Source organism: Fusarium fujikuroi, chromosome FFUJ_chr02, assembly GCF_900079805.1.
Source record: "Fusarium fujikuroi IMI 58289 draft genome, chromosome FFUJ_chr02".
Classification (NCBI taxonomy): domain Eukaryota; kingdom Fungi; phylum Ascomycota; class Sordariomycetes; order Hypocreales; family Nectriaceae; genus Fusarium; species Fusarium fujikuroi.
The window spans coordinates 492,750-517,422 of NC_036623.1; the positions used below are offsets into that span (position 1 = coordinate 492,750).

The following is a 24,673-nucleotide window of genomic DNA, read 5'->3' on the forward strand; positions in this document are numbered from 1 at the left end:
GTGTTTATGGGACTTATTATTTCAAATGATACTTCAGTAAAGGCTTGTATTGATAAAAGGTTGTCATAGAATGAAGAAACTATTGACACTCATAACCCCGGCAACTCATTCATGTACCACGAACTTCGTGTACCTTGGCGTAGTTTATTTCTGTTCAGACTTGTCAGACATCATAATATTCAAGACTCTTTCAGTACTTACGCCGCAGTTCTTGCATGAGCAGCTCTGGCCACACGAGCAGGAGCTAGCTCCGCTGCAGCCGCAGGTAGATCCGCAATCGCAGGCCATGATGACAGACGTAAAGTTATAAGTTGTATGTAATAAGATATTGATTTGAGAGATTCGAATATGGAGAGTTCTGAAGGCTCAAGTCATGAACTTGGCTAGCCAAGGGCTTTATATACCCCAACCCCCGCATCTAAATCCGGCAACGAGCCACATGTGATGGATATGAGCATGATCATGACGCAGTTGTGACTAGATTCTAGTTAGAAGGAAGTTCTTCGGGCCGTCGGTCATTGTTTGCTCTAGTGGGGATATGTTTTGGCCTTTGCCAAACTTGGATATAGGCCGAGTCCCGAGCTGGTAGTAGCAGCCTATCATGCTTTGGGTATATGACGTTGGATAATGTCACGTAGGCTTACTACCTACACAATCGCCGTGTAAATGATATGACATCAGTTGCTGAGAAGAAGAATTGAGCAAGTCGAAGCTGTCACAACATAGAGTTGTCAGCTTGCAAAAGGCTTCGACAACCTGGCCGTAGATGTCAACAAGTGAAATTTATTCCGTAGAATATGTAGCCAACTTGAACTTATGAGTGACAAGGACCTACATCACAGTCGTGGCCTAAGTTCTGAGGGATACCGACTCTGGGCTCAATGTAAATCTAGCTTTCACCTGCATTACCAATCTCAATATCGATCTTGTATGAGACATTTTGAGCCTTTGAATCGACATTGCTGAATGTCGTGACGGCGCTGTGAAATAACCGATGCCAAAGCTTTAGGGTAGGCCCGGCTCTCCGGAGCGATGTGCAGTGTGCGCGTAATAGCATCGTTTACAAAAAAAGACCGTGTTGCATCCGTGTCAACGGAGGTAGTCAGGAAGAAGGGCGTGAATTGCTGTTGATTAAGATTGGCCGCGAATCATGTCAGGTGATATCGTAGCCTGGGCGTTGGTCCAGTCACGAACAAGGCGGGACAGGTAAGACGAAAGTGGCCAGGGCAATCAACTTCAATGAGCTATGCAAATGTATTACTCAAGCTTCAATTCATTATCATGTTTCCTGCTCATCAAGCGATTGCAACCTAGGCTGTAATTCTTCAAAATTCGACTTGCCCTCTTCATTCGGGTATGCCTCAAACACCATCCTCCTCATAAGCCGACGCGGTGCTCTCCGACCAGTAAACAACTCAAACTGAGCAAAGCCCTGCTCTGGCAACATATCAAGACCATCCATACTTACCCAACCGCGATGCGACTCTGCTCTGAATTGAGCTAGGAACGGTGTATCTAATGTCTTGTACCCCAGCTCAATTGCGACACCGCCAGTTCGACTTCCCAGCCACTCATTGGGGAGGGTAAGGTCGGGGGCCGGGACGTTGCCGATGCGGTGGGTTGGGATACAAGAGACAATGACGGTGGGTAGGCGGAATTCTGTTGGCCAGGCATCTTCTATTGACTCGATGACGTGGAAGCGAGAATGCTCGCTACCAGCGCTCAGTAGACCATGATCCTTCCTCTCAAGGACCTGTGTAAAGTGCGACACCATTTTTTCGGCGTTCTTTGGTGTGCGATTACAGATGACAATGTTCTTGATACCGACTTGAAGCATCGCGTAGAGCGTCGCTCTAGCCATTCCACCTGCTCCAATGACCAGACCACAGGTGCTGGACACGACCGCGTTGGCGGGAGAGAGGCCGCGGCGAATGCACGCACGAATGCCAATCCAGTCGGTGTTTTCACCATATAGAGCCTTAATGGGACCAGAGCGATTGACACTATCGAAGAAAGCCGCCCCAGTTGGTATTGTCCCATCTTCATTTAAAAACCGGATGGGAATCAGCGTGTTGACAGCACCAATTGCGCGGGCGTGTTTGCTCAATGAATGGGTCAAGGTAATGATCTCAACCTTGAAGGGGAGGCCAATTGAGCCTCCACCGAATTCTGGGTCCTCGATTAAATGCTTGATTCCTCGAAGCGACGCGCAAGACACTGGCTCATAGGTATGAGGCAACCCGCATGCCTTTAATGCTGATTTGTGCATCGCAGGAGACAAACTATAGCTCACGTTGGCGCCAAAGACGTAGAGCTTCATCTGGTCGTATATAAAAGACGAGAAAAGAGCTTCTGTCGCGCCGACCGTGGTGATGGATGGTGTTATTGGGGGCCTGGGATTCACCCGCTCCAGCGAATCTGGTCGGACAACAGTAAGAACACGATTGAAAGCTTGGGAATTCCGACCAAGAGGGCCAGAATTGTAAGATATAAGTGGGATCTTGGGCCCCTGTAAAGCTGCGACTGATGTCTTGAGGTGGTGAATGCGGAAATTGTCTTCGATGGTAACTGCCGGTCGAATCAATCTAGCAAGATGGCATCCTAGATTGTTGGCCTTCTTATACCACGACATCCATATTGGGGATTCCCATGAGGGAGGATCTGTAGTGATGAAGCAATTACCTATCATCTTTGTTCTCTTTCGAATAGATAGTATACGTGAGATGTGGACATCTTCAAGCCGAAGATCGACTGTCATCATTTCTGGTGCGAGACGCACGGAATGATGAACGAGATCAAGGTAGACACGCAAGACTTCGTCGCTTGCTGTATAAGGTAGGAATAGATGCAAGATTATAGGTAAGATGGTGCTTCGCCTTACAATACCAACGCCTTTGGTAATGTTGGCAAGTAGTTTTCCGCTGGCTTCGGACGTCAACGTGCCTTGTTCGGCATGTTCAGCCAGGTCATGTACAACTATTTGTACAACATCTGCACCGATGACATGGTCTTCGACATCAACAGAGTCTTTAATAACATCTGAAAGGGGAATGGAGGTGGCATAGGTAAAGTTGCGCTCCTCTGCAGGTATCCTCGATAATGGGAATGCAGAATCTGTGAAGGGTATTGTGCCAGCGGGGTAAACAAGAGATAGAAACTTCAGGAAGTGTCGCTCAACATGTTTCAACGTCAAATATGGAGCGGGCGATCTTTGTGTCAATGACTCCCGAGAAAGCGACGACTTGGAAGCCTTCTCTGTAACATTGAAGAACTCAAAATTTGTGCAAGACCTGAAGATGGCATTGCTAACATCGAGCAAGCTCTGGACCTTGGAACCGTCGCGGATCTTGAGATGATTCTTAATGGCATCGAAATCACGGACAATGTGAATAACAGGGTTGGTAGCCGCAAACTCTCGGAGGAGACTCTGCACGCGACTCTCCATCCAGGAACAAACAAGGATACAGCCAGTCGAATGTCGCTGCAAAATACTTTGCAAGATCTTGGCTTGCTGCTTGTAACACTCTGAAGACCCATGTTCGGACTTATAAGCGGCACTCGACAGGCCCATGGATCTCTGGAAAGCTGGCTCCAGATCAATGACTTTGCGGTCCATTGCCGAGGATGCCATTATAGCTAATGTCGACTTTCCAGCACCGCGCATGCCAACAAGTATCATTGACGCGTCTGGACTGAAATCAGGGACCTGCCCAGTCAAGGGAGGAAAGGTTGGAGAGGGCGTTCGAGTAAGTCCATCGTGTTGGTCCGTATTTGACGGAGCCGCGGATTGAGAATTGGCTCTCGAATTGGCCCGAGAAGTAGCCCGCGACGGAGGTTGAGACTGGAGCACATCGCTCAGTTTAAAAGACTGCGATTGCGGTGTCGAATTATCGAGGTTATCGCGGGGAATTCCATGATTGTAGTGGACGGTCTTCGGTCGGCTGTGGCCGTTTGGTCGAAGCAAGGTATCCTCGTGGCCAAGAAAGGTCCCTAGGGACCTCTTGACGCCTGCCATTTCGTGTTGCATGTGTCCGGACTCTCTTGACCAGCGCTGTTTCAAGAAGGCGCCATAGTCACCAGGATATCGCAGTTTTTGAGGCTATAGAGAAGGATCTCTTTGGTGGGTAGGGGAGAATGGGTGATGTGGGCTTGTCGAGAAGCGCTGAGTCCGACTGTCAGTTGTGAAGTGGGTGGGCGATGGGCGAGGAAGCTCGGTAGATCCCCCACCAGACAATCCGGGGCAAGCGAGAGGCGATTGGTCGGGAAAGCGTTTATCCGACCCACTCCGAGGCCCTGTCCAATTACATCGGTGCTGATTCGGCCGTCGGAACTTGGAGGCTGGAACCTACAGACCGTCCCCAAGCAACACAGAATTATTCTAGGGCCCCAGATTCTCCCCGCATCACGTCTCATCGCATCGTATTGCTTTTGTCCGGCACTGTTGCTTTGAGATTTCGGTCATGGGAGACAGATCTGCATGACAATGGCACAGGAATCGCGTATCTGAGCAGAGCTTTATTGACATGGGACTCGTACACAATTCCACATCATCGTCATACTAGCAAGCATTGATCCCTCTTCACACTGCTGTTAGGCTCCTCTCCCCTCATCTCTCTTTTCATTTCGTCATGACTGCTGGCCTCGCAGCGCAGGCATATCATTCATTCTTTGGTCAACTACATCCAAGCAATGCCGCCTAGGAAACGCGAAAACGATGCGGATACTACCAGCGCTCCCGCAACCACAGCTCCCGCCAAACGTCAACGAGTCTCCCTTGCCTGTGATTCATGTCGCACTGCTAGAGAAAAGTGCGATGGCGCCCGTCCTCACTGTGGAACATGCACCGCGCAAAACAGGCCATGCTCATACACCCCTGCGTCCCGCAAGAGAGGCGTGCAGACGGGATACCTACGGACAATTGAGTTGTCGCTGGCATGGCTCTTTGAACAGGTTCCTGGCTGTGAGGGAGCTCTCCATCGTCTGCTTACACAGAATGATGGAGCAGATGGTACCCGCATCCTCGCGACGAAGGACAAAGCTGGGCATCGCCTCTACCGACGATGGAGCAAGAGTCGGGTTCACAAAGACATTGGCAGGTTGCTGTCGGATGAGAAGACGCCCCAAAACGATACATCCGCAGACGACTCGGGAACTGAAGATAGCAGCCCAATTGGTGCACAATTGTTTGACGGCAAACCATCACCCGGACTATCGATACAAGGCGTCACTCCATCACAGACGAGCATCCCGGCGGCATCTTACAACTTCAACTCAGACCAGTCATCATTACCTAGCAAGCTGACATTACCTCCACACTGGAAAAGACTTGTCGACATCTACATGTCTTACACTCACAGCTGGTTCCCAATTATTGAACCAGGAATCATCACACGCACAGCTCTGATGTATCCCCCAGAGGGCCTTGTCATCGAAGCAAATCCCTCGTCGGCATTACACGCTCAGCTTTGGGCCGTTTTTGCTGTCTCTTCATTTCAAGACGCGGCTTCTTCCAACCCATCACGACACAACGGATTCTCTCCAAACGAAATTTACTCCATCGCGAAACGGCTAATACCCTCCGACGACGAGACGTTCGAATTGGCCCATATCTCCTCACTCCTCCTTCACTCGCTAGTGCTCATGGGTCAAAAGAAGACGATGACAGCATGGATCTTGATAGGCCGGGCTTCGCGCCTTGCTTTGCATTATCGCGCGACAGCATCTCACATGTTTCCGGTCAAGGAAGGCGACGCAGCTTCTCTGAACCACAACGAAGTCAGGGTACTGGCGGGAAGCTTTATCCTGGATTCTCTTGCTTCACTTAGTCTTGGTCAACCGCAGGTGACATCGGGAGTTCGATATAGTCTTCCTTCTGTTGTTATAGAACAAGCTCTGGACTTGAACGAGCCATGGACTTCGATTTCGGGGTTCGGAAAGGCGGCGGATGATGGACAAGAATCAACACCAGATTGTGCATCACCACTATCAACTTTTCGACAACTTTTTGCCTTCTGTAGACTTTGGAGTACCAGCATGGATGCAAGGCTATACAACGACCGCAACCCTCAACGGATCACCCCAGAAGACCTTGTCAGGAGCCTGGACGCTCGGTTTTCATTTTGCAATTCCCTCATTTTCGGTGGCTCGACGCCAAGAGTGCCCTCGGCATACCTGCTCCAAGGCATGTTCTTGGCAATCACCTTGGACTTGGTGCCAGGTCATCGGCCGTCCCTCTTATCTAATTTCATAGAGGTTGTTGAGTCGTGTCTGGAAAACTTTGGACCAGGTGGAACACCGCCAATCATAGCCATCTTGATGGATATAGTCAAGCAACACGGCCATGGGAACCGAATGCCAGAACACGACCAAGTCAAGTGGAATTCGACAATAGGATCGCTCACAGACGGCTGGAAGCTCAAATATCAAGGGTTAGAGGCCTCTAAAAGCAACCAGCATACACCTAGTTCTGTGGATCCCTCACGCCGCCCAATAGTCAGCCCATCATTTATGGATGAGATATCAACCGCCTCTCATCCCTCGCATCACACAGACCACCCTGCCCCTATCACATCTGGGGAACTGGAACATGAGCTCGGCCGAATGCAGCAACGCCAAAAAGAGCAACAAGCGTTATCATACGAACGACAACGTTATCAAGCTGCAGACCGTAGCCCCGCTACTTCACAGTCTCTATACACACTAACACCCAACCTGACCTTTCATACCCTTCATACACCATCTCTTGATGGGCAGATGGGATCATTACAAAACTCGATACCGAGTCAACTACTTGATTACGACGCAATTCTGGATGAACTCGGATCCATAGACTGCGCGGATGGTATTGATGTGGATCCTCAGTTTATGACTAACTTGGGCTTTGCGCCAGGATGTGATCTGGGCGAGATGTTTCAAGGCGATTTTGGGACATGATTTAATGCAATCTAATCAATATTTACACGGGTACACATTCACCCAAGTTGTCACTGCCTGCCTGCCTGTGATGTCTTGGCTGATGGGGCGTAAGAACTGCCCAGACTGACAGCGCTGATCATATCTGTTCAGGACGAGATCCTTACAATATCCCAACAGTAGCAACCCTTCATCCTCGGAGATTGCTACATTTTTGCTGACGCGGTGTGTTGGAGCTGCTGAAAAAGGTCCAATCATCCTCGGAATAGTGCCGACGTCGCCGTGTGAATGGGGAACACAGGGATAAATTATGAGCGCTTGAGATTTTCTCCCCATTTTCTGACGAAACAAGGTTAGATCCGCGGCCACATGGTGGTAATGATGCGGAGACCCTAGAACAGTTGAGTCAGGAAGTGGCACCGCGGGAAAGTCTTTATCCCTAACACGTTCTCTCAGCAACATGAGACCCCAGACACCCTCTGCGTCCCAGTAAACAGACAATGGCAATCTTGAATCTCATGCAACGACGGAAGCATATTCTTCCCCCACAGATCCAACCCCGCAAACCCCGGACTGAATCCCCAATTCTGGAGAAGCAATTGTTCGGTTGTTGAATTGAGTTGGCCCTTGCTGGCCCAGCGGCACACTAGTCCTTGGAGACGTTTGACTAGGGGCAATATGGGTCAACTTGACTTGTATAAATCTTTGCCCCCCACCGGGTTTTGGGGATTGTCTCTTCGACTCTCCAGTTCATCCACAACCTTCTTCGCAACCTTATCTCCCCACAAGCTGCAACAGTTCTCAAGCAGTAAAGATCAGGTTTGAACCTTGAGACGCCGCAACCATGGGCCTCTTGACTCTGCAAGAAGATCGGCCTACGCCGAAGGCCGTCTACAACTGGCGCGTCTACACATGCGCCGCCATTGCATCAATGGCTGCTTGCACAATCGGTTACGACTCTGCTTTCATCGGCACGACCCTTGCTCTGCCCTCATTCGTGCAGGAGTTCAACTTTGAGAACTATGAGCCTAACGCGCTTGCGCTGGTAAAGCAGAACATCGTGTCTGTGTACCAGGCCGGTGCCTTCTTTGGATCTCTGTTTGCATATGTCAGCAGTTACTTTATTGGTCGCCGATACTCTCTCATCCTCTTCTCTCTTGTCTTTATGGTTGGTGCTGGTATGATGCTGGGTGCCAATGGAGCCCGGGGTCTCGGCCTTATTATCGGTGGACGCGTCTTGGCCGGTATCGGTGTCGGTGGATGCTCCAACATGACACCCATTTACATCTCAGAATTGGCTCCTCCCGCTGTACGAGGTCGTCTTGTCGGTCTTTACGAAGTCGGATGGCAAGCCGGTGGTCTTGTTGGTTTCTGGATCAACTATGGAATCAACCAGCACCTCCCTTATGCCCCTGGCCAGAACGAGAACGTTTGGCTGATCCCCTTCGCTGTTCAGCTCATCCCTGCTGGTCTTCTGCTTATCGGTGCCGTCTTCATTCCCGAGTCGCCTCGATGGTTGTTCTCCAAGGGCAAGCGCGACAAGGCCATCAAGAACCTCTGCTGGATGCGAAACCTTGACCGGGAGGATATCTACATCGTTGAGGAGATTGGCTTCATCGATGCTGAGATCGACCGATTCAACAGCGCTGTTGGCGCTGGCTTCTGGAAGCCTTTTGCTGCTCTCAAGCAAGCCAAGGTTCGGTGGCGTTTCCTCCTCGGTGCTCTTCTCTTCGTCTTCCAGAACGGTAAGCATACTCATCTAGGTTTCCACTTCAGTGACTAACATTTTCCAGGCTCCGGTATCAACGCTATCAACTACTACAGCCCCACTGTCTTCCGAAGTATCGGCATTACTGGTACCAACACTAGCTTCCTCACCACCGGTATCTTTGGCGTTGTCAAGACGGTAATCACCTTCGTCTGGATTCTCGTTCTTATCGATCACGTCGGTCGCCGAAATCTTCTCATGATTGGTGCTGGTGGCGGTGCTTTCTGCATGTACTTCATCGGCGCTTACATTAAGATTGCCAACAACGAAGCCAAGGTCGCTGCCGGAGAGAATCCCACTCTGTCCTCAGGTGGCATCGCAGCTATCTTCTTCTTCTACCTCTGGACCGCTTTCTACACACCCTCCTGGAACGGTACACCATGGGTTCTCAACTCAGAGATGTTCGACCAGACCACCCGCTCTCTGGGTCAAGCCAACGCCGCCGCCAACAACTGGTTCTGGAACTTCATCATCGCCCGTTTCACCGAGCAGATGTTCAACGCCTGGGGATGGGGAGTATACATCTTCTTCGCCTCTCTTATGGTCGTTTCCGTCTTCTTCGTCTTCTTTTGCATTCCTGAGACCAAGGGTGTTCCTCTTGAGGCGATGGACAAGCTGTTTGAGACTAAGCCTATCTGGAGGGCAAACAAGATTGTCATGGAGGAATTGAGACTCCAGGATGAGGAGTTCCGCCATAATGTTGATGGTGCTGATCTGCGAGAGGAGAAGGCCAATGCTGAGCAGATTGAGGGCAAGGTCTAAAAGTCTTGATGATGATTAAATGTTGAATGAAATGCGAAATTAAATAGAAGCCAGGTTGGATTAATATACCCCTTGTACATCACTTTCGTCTTCCTCTATAATTTGATTATCAACCATGCTGGCTGGTACAATTGAACTGCCTAAGTTCAGTGTGAGATTATAAGCTTTCGACCACAGGTCTCACCTGCAAATAAGAGGCCTGGCTTAGGTCATGACCTTTTTTGACCTCCATTCAGAGAAGTATAAGATTGATTGATCGATTGATAGTTAAAGCTTATGACGTGTTAACGAAACATATCAAGCCAACGCATTGAAAGATTCCAATTAACTTGAGCTTTCGGAAGGCAGTTAAACAAGTATAAGATGCTCTGATTTTCCAGCCAAGACAACCAAACTCACTACTACGCTCATTCTCTCACACCTTCGTCAATATGGCCTCATGGAATTCGCTCCCGCCCGAGATTCGTCAGATGGTTCTCCAGTCTGCGATTTCTCAAAGCCCATTCCCTACGACACCTGTCTTGGCTACAGTATCTCGAGATTGGCAAGACTTTTTCGAGAGATCAACATTTAAAGACCTGGCCTTGACCAACGGTGATTTATATGTTTTCGCCTCAGCTATCAGGGGCAATGTCACCCGACTCGGGTATATCAGAACCCTACGTCTGCGTATAAATCTCATGCCCTATAGTAGCCGTTCAAAAGAAAAGACTGAAAGTGCAACAAATATCACACAGTAAGTAAACTGTTAGATTCTGCCGCTTTTTTCACTGATTGAAAAGCATTCATGGCTTGTGATATCTTGACTGGACAGACAGAGCTAGCAGATTACTGATCATAGATACACTTTCTAACATCGCTTAACAGGAACAATAGAATCTTTACCCAAGCCTTAGCAGTTCTTCTCAAGGTCCTATCGTTGTGGAGGGGTGATTACGGAGGACTCGAGGTTGAGCTTGACGCACGATCACCGAGTGATTGCAGGTACTTTGCTTTCATACACGAACTCCACGATGACTTTCTCTTCCGATTCCAAGATGAAGACGAGCTTTTCGATGCCGTAAAGTTGTTCTACAAAAAGAGATACGAAGAAACAAAGAGAACATGGGGCTCACGCAGATCAACGTCTTCAAACTTGATCAGGACTCTCAACGGCGAGACGATCAGACGACTTAGGGGGCATCACCTCGAACTCAAGCCGTCATTGATGAACAGAGGGTATCCTTACTCTCAAGTTGTGCGGAATCTACCTGCTACACCGATTGTGAAGGGGCTTGTGATTCGAAGGGTCGCGCCTCGACTTATCGCACTGGAATCCCTGGGCAAGATTATACGGGAGAGCTTTACGGCATTGGAATACTTCTCTTATTCTACTTACATGAAGCAAACTGATGATAAAGAGCGAGACTTTCTCGATGGTTGACCCTCCCCTTTCCAGTCCAACTGCTGAACTAGACAAAGCTGACAACTATAGGTCTTGCTACACAGCTACTGACCTCCCTGCCCACAACCCTCACGAGATTTAGCTATAGCAGAAGACCAATTAAGGACTCATGCGATCCTTGGGTCAACCACCGTCCGTTAGCGCGCCTCTTCGCCCGAGCATGTCACCGGTTTGCTGAATTCCGCCCACCGCAGGACCTCCGCCTGGTAACATTCTTTGACGAAATCATAGCGGCTGGAAGGTGTGAGGAGTCCAAGCTCAAGAAACTGTCTATCACGAGCATCCATTTGCACCACGCGGCAGAACAGCGCCATGTAACTTACTATCTGATGTCAGCCGCCCGCGCAGCAGCGACGATGCCTAGCCTGCGGACCATGGAGCTCTGGTGCTCCTACCCCTATTATGGAATTTTATTTCGGTGTGAAATAGATACTTACAAGGTTCAAATCACATGGAGATATCTAAAGAATGGGCCGAGATTTGCTCTCGAGGAGAAAGTGGTTCAAGAGTGGGAAAAGGTCGCTTCAGCTCGCCTCTTCGATGTGAACAGCGCGCCCTTTGATGACACTGCGGGGAAATGGGAAAGGTCAAAGATACTTCCATACTTGCATCTGAAACGGCTTGCTTATAGTCCACTTGAAGAGGCGCAGATAAGGGCTTTTCAGCCTGGGCATAGAAACTGCTGGTATGTTCCGGCGACACCTGAATACCGCGGCGTTTATTAAGTATCCAGTCTCTTCATGTTGGGGAAAGGCTTGTATAGGTGAAGCGTCTCTTTGTTAGGTTAGAGCTGAGTTGGTACAGGATACACTCATCAAATTTCCCTCTCATGCTAGCCACTTTATCACTGGTTCTCCTTCCACGCAGCATACTTTTGATAAATATCCTTCCTAAAAACATCCTTCAAATCTGCAGCAACGCCTCCATCGAGAGGCAGCTTTGCAAGAACAGCCCCAACACCACAAATATCATTCTTGCGATCAATGAACCACGCAAACGTCAAGCCTCCACCCCACGACATGGTATGAGCACCATACCACCCCTCAACATCTTCAAAGGTGATTGTGCCTCCAAGCCCATGGCCAAGTTTCGTCTCTTCACCGATACCAACTCTAAAGAAAGGTCCTAGTGGACTGGCCAGCATACCTTGTTGACCACTAAGTGCTTCAGGGGCAAGATGGTTCTGAAACATGTCGGTGCAGGTTTCGGGTCTGAGAAGTTTCCCGTCGTTGGCGAGTAGGGATTGGATTATTCTGAGATAGGTCGGCGCAGGCATGGCAAGACCGTGACCGCCGAAACATCCATCTGATCGGCCGTTGATTTCAGCTCCTTGACCCATGACTGCGAAGCCAAGACCTTTTGGATCATCAGGGTTGAGATCGACGAGACGCTCACGTAAATCCTCTCTTGTGACAGGAAAGAACTGAGCGTCGGTTTTCAAACCAAGAGGCTTCAGAATACGCTCGTGAATGTGCTCCTCCAAGGTATTTCCGGTCACACGCTCAACAATTCGGCCAGCCCAATCTAGACCAGAGCCATACATCCATCCCTTTCCAGGATGATGCAAAAGAGGATAGATGAAGGTATCCTCAACTTTTCTCTTCTCTCCACCCTTGGGTTTATACTTGCTGCTCCATTTTCCTATGTTCGGATCCAGGAAGTCATACGCCACTCCAGCGCTGTGCGAAAGCAGCATTTCAAGGGTGATAGGTTGACAAGCTGGTTCAAGAATCGGTTCATCATCTTCTGACCAGCCAGTAAGGACCTGTTTCTCAACTAGTTCCGGTGCGACCTTTGATAAATCCCCCTTGAGAGTGAGTAAGCCATCGTCAACGCATTGCAGAGCTGCGATGGAGGCTATGAGCTTTGTAGCTGATGCGAGACAGAGGAGATCATCAAGCTGTTGAGGACGCTTTTCGCCGGAAAGAAGAGTTCTCTGTCCGAGGGCTTTGTTGTAGGTGAAGTCTCCCTTGGAGTTGGTAGCACAGATGATGCCTCCGTTGATCTGGCCAGAGTCGATGGCGGCTTGGAAGTTCTTCTCGATAGTCCTCGCCATTGCAAGAGCCGAGAAAGACTTGATTTTGATGGGTGGTTTGAAGGATACCGTAAGGAGTGAGTGATGAGTGATTTTTAGTCTTGATAGCATTGAGACTCTGAATATTTATGCAGTTGATTGATGTAAGACAGAACATGTAATCATCCGAGGGGAGTGCAGTCACGTGGGTCGCTATAAACGGCGAGTAGTTGTACCAGCCAATCAGACTGCTTAGTTTCCGAGTGAGCGAATGGCCGTTAATTATTTCCTTCTCATCACCATTGTTCTATGGCCGGTGACTCAACGACTGGAAGGCTCTACGACTTTTATTGCGATAGAGATATATTCCGTTCTCGAGTAACTCCTCAAGAGAGTTATTCAAAGTGAGGCTTCAAGATTCGATTATCGATTCCCATGTGCTTGTTTGATCAACCAGTCAGACGACGTCATCCAGACATTCTGCCCAACTTCGAATCTCAAATGACTCACCTTGTTCAGTAAGAAATTGATTGGACCATCTATTGTATCGTCTGCCTCAAGCAAAGGCTGTGCTTATGCCTCCATCTCCCAAATCATGACGACCCGCGGCCCAAAACTACCCCAAAAATGTGTGAGATCCTGCAGATCAGTCGGGGTAATCATTCGGCCATGAAGCATTCTTACCGATGCACGGTCAAAATGAAAGCAATAGCTGACATTATGTGAAATTACCAGTGGAAACGTTTTATATCTCATAAACAGGCTTGATGGAATTGTCATGGGTCCTGACTTTGAATCTCATGCATCTTCTAACGTTGAATATGCCTCTTTAACCTGATCTAGTTGCTACAAGATTTATGTAGTATTCTGTAAAGCATCGTGAGAAATATGCAAATATATAGTGGTAATAGTTTATACTCATTATGAGAGAGAGAATGACACGAAACTGAGAGATTCGGTATTCGGGTGCTGTGCTATACGTTGTCAAGCTAAAAGATCTCCAACACCACGGCAAGATATCATCTTTGCCGAACATATATTTCTCAACCTCGACGTCACTCCCCATTGACCATCTAACACTCAAAGTCAAACCTGCACACATCGCCATGTCACCCTCAATGCCACTCTCCCAACCAGAAATGGTCGAGATACATGCCACCTTACACCCAGAGCCAGCAATCTCACCAGAGACAATAACCCGCATCAACGCAGCCTACGACTGGACAGGTCCCAACGATCCCTCCAACCCACGAAACTTCTCCCTCCTCACAAAAACCCTCAGCATAGCATCCATAACATCCCTCGCCTGGTCATCCTGCTTCGCCGGCGCAATATACGCCCCCGCCCAAACCGCCGTCAGCCATGACTTCCACCAAGGCCGTTTACCCTCTGTCCTCCCTCTGAGCTTGTATAACCTCGGCATGGCGTGCGGTCCACTCGTTGGAGCACCGCTATCTGAAACGTATGGCCGCAAGACGGTCTATGTCGCTACGACGCCTATATTCCTTGCTTTTCTGCTGGGATCGGGGTTTGCAGGGAATATTGTCAGTTTGTCGATCTGTCGGTTCTTTGCGGGGATGTTTGCGTCGCCGAACGTTAATAATACGTCTGCTACGATAATGGATTATTGTGCGCCGCAGTATCGTGGTGCGAGTTTGGGGATATACTACTCTATTCCTTCGCTTGGAGCTGCTGTTGGGCCGCTTGTTGGGGGGTTTGTTGAGAGGTCTTTTGGGTGGCGGTGGACGCAATGGGTTGCTGTCGTGATAACGTGTGTTCTTTACATTCCGGTTTTGTTTACGAGGGAGACTTATAAGAAGGTTGTTCTGCGAAGACGAGCTATTAGAATGGGTTTAGGTGATAGCTCGTCTCAGCAGACGACTGTTGCTAGGACGATTCGACACTTCTTTACGGTTCTCATCCTTCGGCCTCTTCATATGCTGTTCACTGAGCCAATCGTCACTCTGGTCAGTCTCTACAACGGCTTTATCTTTGGCCTGCTATACACATTCATCATATCCGTCCCCTGGATCTTCAGACATTACTATAATTTCAGCGCAACAGGCGAGTCCCTCTCATATCTGGGTATAACTCTCGGCACTCTCTTCGCCTGCGGCCCCTTCGTCCTAATCGACTTTTCATACTATCAAAAGCGTCTTATCCATTGGAACCAAACCCATGATGCAAGCGAACCCTTTCCCCCAGAACACCGCCTCATCTCCGCCATGATCGGAAGTTTTCTCCTCCCCTCCAGTCTCCTGATAGCAGGATGGACAGCTGAATCCCGCCTCCATTGGATTCTCCCCATATTCTTCCAGGGAATGACAATGCTGGCATGTCTTTTGATCTACGCTGGTGTAAATCTCTTCATGCTTGATGCTTACGGTCCTTTGTACGGAGCATCAGCATCGGGTGCTATGATGTTAAGTAGATATTCTTTGAGCTTTGCTTTTCCTATGTTTGCGCTGCAGATGTATGAGAAGCTTGGTGCGGGGTGGGCAACGACCCTTTTGGCGGGTATTACGTTTTTGATGGCGCCTATACCGTGGTGTTTCTTTGTTTATGGGGAGAGGATCAGGGCGAGGAGTAGATATGAGTCGAGCTCATAGTGGAACAAGTCGATAGAACTTATCAATCCTCATCTTCGCCGGTCATCTCCATGCCCTCAAAAAGATCAAGCCAATCCTCCAGTCTCTCCTTGACGAAAGTATCCAACTCCCAGGGCTCATCACTCAACGCATCTCGATCTCCAGCCCAGGCATACATATCCGCCTCCACGATATTCCCATCCTCCAGTACAACATCAACACTCGTAGGAGTATACATCTTCCCTTCAAAGTCATCAAGCTTCTTGCGCATGGACTTGGTCTCCAGGATAAGTAGGTCTCCATCTACTTCATGCCCATCTTTCTTTATAACGGCGGGATAATCCCGCGAGCGTACGGTATAGCGTGCATAGCCGTGTACTTTGGCTGGACGGGTGAGCGCTGAGATGGGTTCTGTGTTTGCGGCATCGCCGGTTAGGGCCCATGCTAGTAGAGGGCGGGCGCGGAGTGTGCCATAGATGAAGAGAGGGCGTGGCTTTGAAGATTCAGCAGCCATTGTGATATATTTTGTGGAACGGCTATAAGGCGTGTGGCTTGCCTGTTCTGTGTCTGATTTTGGATGTGGCCATGTATGTATGTACGTTAAAAAAAGATATCGAGGTGAAACCTCACTCACGGTCGGTCATTAAGTGTCGGATTTGTCCAACTCTGACATGGCCTTCATTTCCACAGGCAATAGTATTTACGGTACATAAAAGTCTATGTATGCTTGTGATCTTCCCCAATTGTAACCTAAAACCTGATATCGTGAAATTTAACTGGACTTCATGATATCTGATTTGCCTAGTAACTGGTTATACTTTTTATCGCTGCCACAATAGGTACACCACGGGAGCTTATTAGTTAAAAAGTTATGACTTTAGGTAAGTTTAGGGTAGTCCAGATGAGCACCTCTCACATCCCAATCTAAATCCTCGACTTCAACAGCAAAGACAACATTTGTAACAAAAAGTCCAATCATTTATATAAAACTCCAATAATGTAATGCACGCTATCTATGCCCATGAAAACAAAACAAACCCTCATAGCTTCGCCGCCTCCGCCCTCTGCGCAACCTTCTCCGCAATAGCAACATGCACCTTTTCAATCGGCATCTCGTCCAACTGTTTCCCGGTCCAGTACTTATCCTGCTCTAGTCCCTGATAAATCAACGCCTCCGTTCCCAGAATCACCTTCCACCCTTTATCCTCCGCGATACCACCTAATCGTGTGAACGGTGTGGGGTTGTAGCACATCTCCAGAATAGCGCCCTTCTGCTCCTTGTCCAAGAATGTTTCTGTCACTGCGCGCGCGCGAATCTCCTCTTCTGTCTCGGGCTCAAAGTCTGGCACGCACGCTACGATTGCACCGGGCGCTTCGAGGCCTTGTGCCTGTGAGACATCCTTGACATGTAGCAAACCCTCGCCGTAGCCGCGCTCAGCGCAGTCGGCGATCACGGCGGTGACTTCTGCCTCGTCGCGGTTGACGAGGTAGATCGTCTTGACCTTCATCCACTTGCGCAGCGCGTAGATAGCGCTTCTGGCGGCGCCGCCACCGCCGACTACGAGGGCGGGCTTGTTGTGGAAAACAGCGTCGGGGTTGTCGATGTTTTGGTAGAATGAGTCGCGGATGCCAATGACGTCTGTGTTTGCGCCGCAGAAGATACGGCGGCCGTCGCGCTCACGGATGAAGAGGGTGTTGCAGGCGCCGACGTCGCGGCATTCTTCTGTGAGTTCATCTAGGTATGGGATGATGGCGACCTTGTTGGGCATAGTAACTGAGGCGCCTATTTCATCATCAGTATATGGACCCAGCAACTCAATTGAGAGAGTGAGTGGAACGTACCGTAAAAGTCGGGATGTTGCGCCAACTCCAAAAAACCAGGAATATCGGCTGAATCAAGTCTAACCTGACCCCACTTCAATCCCAAATCTTGATAAATAACATTATGAAGAAACGGCGACAGCGAAGCAGTCAATTTCTTGCCAAAGAGGTATCCGTGGCGCTGGAGCTGTGAGACCTGGTTCGATTGGAGAGAGTCTCCAGAGACGGAGCCTTGCTCAGAGGAGACTTGTTGGACAGACATGATAGGTAGATAGTTACAAGAGACAAGAGACAAGAGACGGTAAGAAAGTGGCCTGATTGAGAAATGATCCTGGAAAGTAGCGAAGATAGATCTCTTCAAGTAATAAACCCTCCAGTAGCAGAGAACGCAATAGAAAGAAAACCCCAGATCATCTCTTCTCATTTGCCCCGCCTCAAAGGGTTTATCCACTAAAGCTGGGGTCGCAATGCAAGAAATTACCGGGTCTCGACCTCCACCGTCGGATAAAGACTTAGCCACCTCGGCCCCGGGTAATGGATAAACATCACCTTCATCCCCCCCATGATGTAAACTGTGTGGCATCGACCGTGGAAATTGCCTTATCATTCTGTGGATGGGTATTTCCTCTTAAACGATTAGCATGCCTTGGCTGGACTCGGCTGGTACCGCCTCGTGACGGCTTTTGGTATGACGATGGATAAGATCGAGATGGGAAGACGGGGGTGGTATTGGATGAATGATTGATTGCTTTATCATAGAGTCTTTTGATCAGGGGCATTCTCCGCTCTGTAGATTCTATATCAAGTTGCCACAGAGTCAGTGGTGATTTGCCTCTCTAGTTATCTCGTTATTGTATCTATCGCTGTTCATATAAGCATTCTATCATCGAGTGTCATTCACCATACTACCACTGATACCCATTCAACACATCATATTAGCGACTTTACTATACTGACGAAACACTATCGTCTGACCGTAGCCATGGCTCACAAACCAAGCATCTGCACAATGTCCCTAGGCCGTTGTTTTGCAGGCCACTCCCTCCCCCACAAACTCGACATGGCTGCCAAATACGGCTTCCAAGGCATAGAAGTCTTCTACGAAGACCTCGTCGACCTCGCAAAGTCCCTCCCTGGCGGCGACACACCCTCCAACCAAATAACCGCCGCCCACACAATCCGTGACCTCTGCGCCGCCCGCTCCCTCGCCATCATCTGTCTCCAACCCTTCATGCACTTTGGCGGTCTCATCGATCGTCAAGCACAAGCACAGCAATTTGAAGAGTTAAAGTTGTGGTTTGAGCTATGTCACGCTCTTGAAACAGATCTCATCTTGTTCCCTAGTAGTTTCTTACCAGAGGACCAACTTACGGATGATATGGATGTTATAGCCGCTGACTTCACGGTGGCTGCTGATATGGGCCTGGAGCAACAGCCGCAGATTAAGTTTGCTTTTGAGGCTTTGTGTTGGGGAACGAGGATCAACAAGTGGGAGCAAAGTTGGGATATAATCCAGCGCGTTGACCGTGAGAACTTCGGTATCTGCCTGGATAGCTATAACATCCTCGGTCGCATCTACGCCGACCCTGCAGCTGTCGGCGGCAAGACAAAGGACTGTGAGAGCGTCACCAAAGAGTCCATCAAGCGAATCCTCACAGATGTCGACGTCAGCAAAGTCTTTCTAGTGCAAGTGGCTGACGGTGAGAAACTCAGCTCACCTCTGAACGAGAGCCATCCGTTTTACAACGCGGAGCAACCGTCGCGGATGAGCTGGTCGAGGAACGCGAGGTTATTCTACGGGGAGAGTTCGTATAATGCATATCTCCCGTGTAAGCAATTACTGAGGGCTGTTGTGCAAGGGTTGGGGTTTGAAGGGTGGTTGAGCTTTGAGGTGTTTAATAGGAGGTTTTGTGATAGGGATCAGATTGTGCCGGAGGAGACGGCCAAGAGGGCGGCTGAGTCGTGGGAGAAGATGAAGGTTGAGCTGGGTTTGAGAACAGCGGATGATGTTCAGCCAAGGTTGCAGGCCATGCTGTAAATAATTTCTGTTTTGCTGCATTGTTCATAATACCACCAGAATGCATTGTTACCACCATCACCTACATCTTTTTGCTCAGTGAACACTCTATCACAACTCCACAACCACCCAATCTCATGGTCTATTTTAGACTGTAACCAAACACTGTTACACATTCAATCTCTGATAAAAACTTTTATTTCAGTAATGCTATTCACAGCTTCGTCCTCAACTTCAAGTGCTTAACAGCATACTCAATCGCAGCACTATACCCAAAAACCCCCAACCCACAAATCACCGCCTCGGCCTTATCACACAGATAACTATGATGTCTAAAAGCCTCTCTCGCATGGACATTCGTGATGTGCACCTCCACAAACGGGATGTCAACTCCCACCAGCGCGTCCCTTATAGCCACGCTGGTATGTGTGTACGCGCCCGCGTTGATGATGATCGCATCGACTTTGCCTCGCGCCTCGTGGATCCGGTCGACGATGGCGCCTTCGCTGTTGGCTTGGAAGGATTCTAGGCTGGAGGATAGGGACTCTGCTTGTGCTGAGGCGGAGGACTCTACGTCCGCGAGGGTCGTTGAGCCGTAGATGTGTGGCTCGCGTGTGCCGAGGAGATTGAGGTTTGGGCCGTTGATGAGGAGGAGACGACGAGACATGATGGCTTTGGTGATCAATTGATTGAGTTGTGGTTCTTGGTCATTCAGTATCTCTTCTAGAGTGTCACTTATCAATGATCCCTCGCAAAAGTAAAACTCCGCCAATTCCCCAGCTTTTCCCATCTCCCCCCATCCCCATCCCCAAACTCTCGGCATCCCCCCGCCCGCGGTTAAGCCTTCATCCCTCTCTGCCCCTCCTCCCCCCACTGAAACATCCCCTCCCCACAGCGCATCATAATCCGTTACCGCGGAAAACACTCCAGCTACGGTTTCATACGGCATTTGCTACAACAAAACGAGCTGCCGCAGACTTTATCCTTTCCCTGCGTCTTCTGGAAAAACAAATAGTTTCCAGACCAAGAAAAATAATAATGGAGCAGCACGAGTTGGACGATATTTACGCTTTTGCCGTGCAGCTCGGCAAGGATGCCGGTGACATGCTCATGGCCGCTGCTCAGCGCCGCATCGATGGGAATGGGCAGTCTTCGAGTGCCGTTTCGTATGTTGAGAAAGAGAACTCGGTAGATATCGTGACAAAGACAGACAATGGTATTCCAACCCCTGTATTCTTGTGTTGATGGCTTTAGTACTGACTGTTCAGATGTTGAGAACTTTATTCGCACAACTGTTCTCAGTAAATATCCCGATCATGGGTATGTCTTACCCCTCGTCTTATCATGACCCTCACTAACGATTGCAGATTCCTTGGAGAAGAGTCCTACTCTGCTGGTGCTTCACGAACATACCTCGTTGACGACAAGCCAACATGGGTAGTTGATCCTCTCGATGGCACCGTCAACTTCACACATCTCTTCCCCATGTTCTGCGTATCGATCGCTCTAGTCGTCAAAGGTGTTCCAGTCATTGGCGTCATCAATGCCCCATTTCTCCGCCAATTCTTCTCATCATGCACAGGCCGAGGCGCATGGCTCAACGAGACACAGCGACTACCATTGATTCGAAACCCGATCCCTCCGATGCCTGCTAATGCGCCTAGCGCTTGTACGTTTTCTTGTGAATGGGGCAAGGACCGTCGCGATATTCCAGACGGCAACATGTCACGAAAGATCGAGTCTTTTGTGAATATGGCTTCGGAGAGAAATGGGAGGGGAGGAAAGGGTGGTATGGTCCATGGCATGCGAAGCTTGGGCAGTGCGACTTTGGATCTTGCTTACACTGCTATGGGTTCTTTTGATATCTGGTGGGAGGGTGGATGCTGGGAATGGTATGACAACCTCACGCTTTATTTCTGCAGTACAACAGGGATGCTAACTCGAATAGGGACGTCGCGGCCGGTTTCGCGATTCTAGAAGAGGCTGGTGGTCTTGTAACAACTGCCAACCCTCCCAGCGACCCAGAGACTGCCGACATTACAAGGGCACATCTTGGAGGCCGGCTGTATCTAGCTATACGGTAAGCACACGTCATGTAAAACTTGAAAGCTCGCCTACTAACATTTAATAGTCCCGCCGGATCGTCAGCAACAGAAACAGGACGGCAGACACAAGAACGAACTGTGAGAGAGGTATGGAAACGTGTCCGAGAATTAGATTACAAGCGCCCAGGCGTATAAACAGCTTCAACAACATGAGCATAATAAACATATAGAACCCCTTCAGCCGATACGGCAAGATTGACTCTCCACATGTGCCCCAGATTGGCAGCCTAATAATATACCTTCCAACTACATGTTGTCAACTTCCTCCATACGAGCGACAAAGTCTTCTTGCAAACGCTGCAGATACCCGGGAAGGGCTTCCTCGCTTCCAGAATCCTTAGCCTGTCTAAGGGCATCCTGCAGGTTGAGAATGAGCTTTCGACGAGCCACAAGTCTGGTTGACTCTGAGCTACGCTTGGCAGTTTCTCGTCTTCGCCTGATGTCCTTCGCCACTTCTTCTGCTTTGTCAATAAAGGACTGAGGAAGCCCGATAGCACGTGCCAGATTGATGCCATAGTGCTCTTCGCCTCTGATGGCACCAGAGGTCGCCTTGTAAAGCATCGTAATATGAGGCAATCCATCTTCAGTTGTTGAGGTAGTGGCAGCCAGGTGGAGGTTGAGAATACCTGGTCGATCCGCGAGAACCTTTGTCAGATCAATGTAGTGAGTAGCAAACCATACGGATGCTTTGGTTTGAATCAATGCTTCAGACATTGCAATCGCAATCGCTAGGCCATCTCGGTTGCTTGTGGCCCGGCCCAACTCGTCAATCACAGCGAGACTCTGGTCGTCAATGTTCCTCAGGATGAAGGACATTTCCCGCATTTCAACAGAAAAGGTAGAAAGGTTACTCTCAATGTTGTCGTCAAGCGAAACCCGAGCAAATATGGTGTGGATGATGGAGAAAGCGGCATACTCGGCAGGCACAAACGATCCGATTTGCGCCATGATCTGAAGTAATGCGACCGCCCGTATGTAGGTACTTTTCCCACTCATGTTACAACCCGTCACGATGTGGAAACAATATTGCTCTGTAGAATAGTAATCATTAGGCACAAACCTGCCGTTCATAGTCTATATAAGTCAGCCAGTGTGTATCAGTAGTGGCTTCTCGCACTCACTTTATCGAGGACAGGGTGTCTCGCTGCTTTCAATGCGAGCGTCGTGCTGAGATCTGGCTTCACGTAGTCCCGGGTAGTTGCAAGCTGCGCAAAAGAAGTGATCATGTCGACAAGCGCAACCGATTCGCAGACACGGAACAAGTGTGGAACATCAGAGCGTAGTTCTTTCAGCAAGTCTTGTATAACCTTGTCGCTTCGAATGACAACCTCGTTGGAGGTATCCGATAATCTCAGATTGAGCTTGACCAAGTCGAGTGTCTGGCATTCAATCTTGTCTTTCTTTCGCACCACATTGATCAACAAATCCGGAAGGGGACGGTCATCGAAGTCTGCCGCTCGCAGCCTGAGCCAATACTTGCGCCCATTATCGTATCGGAGGTTGGCATCAAGTCCGTGTGCCTCTAGATCTGATTAGTGACATATTGCACAAAAGGAATGTTTCATACCATTCAAAGCATCGATGTGCTGGTGGATGTCTTCGGTGAGCTCTTTGTATGTCTGGCGAGCAACATCAAGCATTCCGTTGATGCCCGCTTTGACTGCAAAGGTTCTCTGATTTCGAAGATCTAGCGCAGACTTCATGTAAGTGACGTCTGCTTCAATGGTCTGACGGATAATATTGAGACTGTGGCTTGTGATTTCAGGGCGACAAAGCTCTCGGACCTTGGTTAGTAATACGCTGTTGGCAGGCCCCAATGCCGTGTGAAGTTTGGGGATTGACTCCAGAAAGCTTTTTATCATGAGGACCTGGTTGATCTGTTCTTCTACTTGTTGGACATCGGCATTGGTGGGAACAATGATCAACTATAGGGGTCAGTACGGCATGCGTAGTTGGTTGGTCAGCTTGCCTTGGTCAGGAGCTTTTCCGTGTCATGAAAGAGCTTGAGGGCTGCTTCAGTTAGCGAGATCCCACGTTATCGCTGCAAAACTTGCCTTTGCGAATCTCCAAGAACATTTCTTCATTAGTGGTTAACTCGTCCAGCGCATCATACCGGGGTATGATAAAGAGATCTTGCCGAGTGGGTGGCTGCAGGATATTGCTACGAAGCATCCTTGAACCCATCGGGGTGCATGTATGGTTCAGCAGGCCAAATAGTGAGTCCTTAGACTTTGAGTTTCGGATATTCTGCATGATCTCAAGCGATTGAATCGCCGAAATGTCAATCATCATGGTATCTTCTGAAGGTCGGTATTGGATGCGGAGCGAGTGCGGCACGAAGTTGATTGAGAAGTGTTGCTGGATATACTTCATTGCCTGTTCCGACTTAGTATCTTCATCGAGGGGCCCAGATGGTTTGACTTACAGCGGCAAGAGAACTAGTGGCATAGAACTTACCCTTCGTAGCCACCTTCAAAGGTTCGATGTCATCCTTGAAAGCTAGGTTGTGGATATACTCCAGCCCTTCTGTCTCTGACCATGCTGACCGTTCCATTGCGTCGATTTGGGCTTCAGGAATAAGGTCTTGGACAAGAGAAAAGAGGGAACTAGGGTTGTTTGGTGGACAGGCAGTAGTCATGAAGAGAATGCGTGAGGGCGCCGACAGCTGGATCTTGTGGATTGTCTTGACATACGACTGGTTGTCACATATTTGACTGATGACAGCTTCACCAAGAGAAACATTGACAAATGCGATACCAACTGCGGGAGAAACTCCGCGGGCCTCACTGACTGCGCATACGATGGTCTGCGCCTCGCTAAGCCCGAGGATGGAAGAGGCATTTCCGTTTCGAGACTTTCTTCCAGACGCTGTACCAGGTCTTGATCCAGGGTGGACGGTAGAAGGTCTTGAGATGTTAGGCCTTGTGCTATTTCCTGAGTGATCGTATCCAGAGTATTCGCTTAGACTGGTCTGTGGTCGCCTAGGGGCCAAGGAGTTCAGTGCGGCAGGATGGTCGAGATGTGCTTGGCTATTGCTGCTCTGGAAGTAACTCGAGGACGAGCGGCTAGCGGTTCTAGATGGCATGGAGCGTAACAGCTCTATATTGACATCCATTTTGCGATGAATCCACTGTGGTCAACAGAGGGAGGGAGGGCGTCGTCCACCTATAGTTAGGTGGTGATAGATGGAAAGGCCGTTGATTTCTTTATTCAAAGTAAAGGTTGGGGATAATTACTTGGAA

General features: G+C 49.2%; 12 protein-coding genes; 6 read left to right on the forward strand and 6 right to left on the reverse strand.

The window, feature by feature from the left end:
* Positions 1-1,279: 1,279 nt before the first annotated feature.
* On the reverse strand, positions 1,280-4,015 carry FFUJ_05148 (related to negative-acting regulatory protein; the record flags this gene model as incomplete). The annotated part of the gene is made up of 1 exon (XM_023571481.1): positions 1,280-4,015. One exon carries the CDS (start codon positions 4,013-4,015, stop codon positions 1,280-1,282), a length of 2,736 nt encoding a protein of 911 aa, XP_023425779.1.
* A 674-nt stretch (positions 4,016-4,689) lies between these two features.
* FFUJ_05147 (QA-1F quinic acid utilization activator QA-1F) lies at positions 4,690-6,933 on the forward strand (the record flags this gene model as incomplete). The annotated part of the gene is made up of 1 exon (XM_023571482.1): positions 4,690-6,933. The coding sequence occupies one exon, from the start codon at positions 4,690-4,692 to the stop codon at positions 6,931-6,933; it is 2,244 nt and encodes a 747-aa protein (XP_023425780.1).
* Positions 6,934-7,756: 823 nt separating this feature from the next.
* FFUJ_05146 (related to quinate transport protein) lies at positions 7,757-9,442 on the forward strand (the record flags this gene model as incomplete). XM_023571483.1 has 2 exons in its annotated part: positions 7,757-8,657; positions 8,706-9,442. The coding sequence occupies 2 exons, from the start codon at positions 7,757-7,759 to the stop codon at positions 9,440-9,442; spliced, it is 1,638 nt and encodes a 545-aa protein (XP_023425781.1).
* Positions 9,443-9,873: 431 nt separating this feature from the next.
* Positions 9,874-11,611, forward strand: FFUJ_05145 (uncharacterized protein; the record flags this gene model as incomplete). XM_023571484.1 has 3 exons in its annotated part: positions 9,874-10,178; positions 10,310-10,860; positions 10,917-11,611. The coding sequence occupies 3 exons, from the start codon at positions 9,874-9,876 to the stop codon at positions 11,609-11,611; spliced, it is 1,551 nt and encodes a 516-aa protein (XP_023425782.1).
* Positions 11,612-11,730: 119 nt separating this feature from the next.
* Positions 11,731-12,942, reverse strand: FFUJ_05144 (related to transesterase; the record flags this gene model as incomplete). The annotated part of the gene is made up of 1 exon (XM_023571486.1): positions 11,731-12,942. The coding sequence occupies one exon, from the start codon at positions 12,940-12,942 to the stop codon at positions 11,731-11,733; it is 1,212 nt and encodes a 403-aa protein (XP_023425783.1).
* Positions 12,943-14,006: 1,064 nt separating this feature from the next.
* On the forward strand, positions 14,007-15,509 carry FFUJ_05143 (related to TPO4-Proposed vacuolar polyamine transporter; the record flags this gene model as incomplete). Its single annotated transcript, XM_023571487.1, has 1 exon — positions 14,007-15,509. The coding sequence occupies one exon, from the start codon at positions 14,007-14,009 to the stop codon at positions 15,507-15,509; it is 1,503 nt and encodes a 500-aa protein (XP_023425784.1).
* Positions 15,510-15,531: 22 nt separating this feature from the next.
* On the reverse strand, positions 15,532-16,002 carry FFUJ_05142 (uncharacterized protein; the record flags this gene model as incomplete). The annotated part of the gene is made up of 1 exon (XM_023571488.1): positions 15,532-16,002. One exon carries the CDS (start codon positions 16,000-16,002, stop codon positions 15,532-15,534), a length of 471 nt encoding a protein of 156 aa, XP_023425785.1.
* A 526-nt stretch (positions 16,003-16,528) lies between these two features.
* FFUJ_05141 (related to ARO1-arom pentafunctional enzyme) lies at positions 16,529-17,571 on the reverse strand (the record flags this gene model as incomplete). XM_023571489.1 has 2 exons in its annotated part: positions 16,529-17,271; positions 17,331-17,571. 2 exons carry the CDS (start codon positions 17,569-17,571, stop codon positions 16,529-16,531), a joined length of 984 nt encoding a protein of 327 aa, XP_023425786.1.
* A 798-nt stretch (positions 17,572-18,369) lies between these two features.
* On the forward strand, positions 18,370-19,347 carry FFUJ_05140 (related to dehydroshikimate dehydratase; the record flags this gene model as incomplete). Its single annotated transcript, XM_023571490.1, has 1 exon — positions 18,370-19,347. One exon carries the CDS (start codon positions 18,370-18,372, stop codon positions 19,345-19,347), a length of 978 nt encoding a protein of 325 aa, XP_023425787.1.
* A 193-nt stretch (positions 19,348-19,540) lies between these two features.
* FFUJ_05139 (probable catabolic 3-dehydroquinase) lies at positions 19,541-19,993 on the reverse strand (the record flags this gene model as incomplete). Its single annotated transcript, XM_023571491.1, has 1 exon — positions 19,541-19,993. One exon carries the CDS (start codon positions 19,991-19,993, stop codon positions 19,541-19,543), a length of 453 nt encoding a protein of 150 aa, XP_023425788.1.
* A 371-nt stretch (positions 19,994-20,364) lies between these two features.
* On the forward strand, positions 20,365-21,566 carry FFUJ_05138 (QUTG-like quinic acid utilization family protein; the record flags this gene model as incomplete). XM_023571492.1 has 5 exons in its annotated part: positions 20,365-20,542; positions 20,595-20,646; positions 20,694-21,218; positions 21,275-21,406; positions 21,458-21,566. 5 exons carry the CDS (start codon positions 20,365-20,367, stop codon positions 21,564-21,566), a joined length of 996 nt encoding a protein of 331 aa, XP_023425789.1.
* A 111-nt stretch (positions 21,567-21,677) lies between these two features.
* FFUJ_05137 (related to MSH4-meiosis-specific protein) lies at positions 21,678-24,546 on the reverse strand (the record flags this gene model as incomplete). XM_023571493.1 has 5 exons in its annotated part: positions 21,678-22,505; positions 22,553-22,953; positions 22,999-23,356; positions 23,466-23,807; positions 23,857-24,546. The coding sequence occupies 5 exons, from the start codon at positions 24,544-24,546 to the stop codon at positions 21,678-21,680; spliced, it is 2,619 nt and encodes an 872-aa protein (XP_023425790.1).
* Between the last annotated feature and the right edge of the window lie 127 nt (positions 24,547-24,673).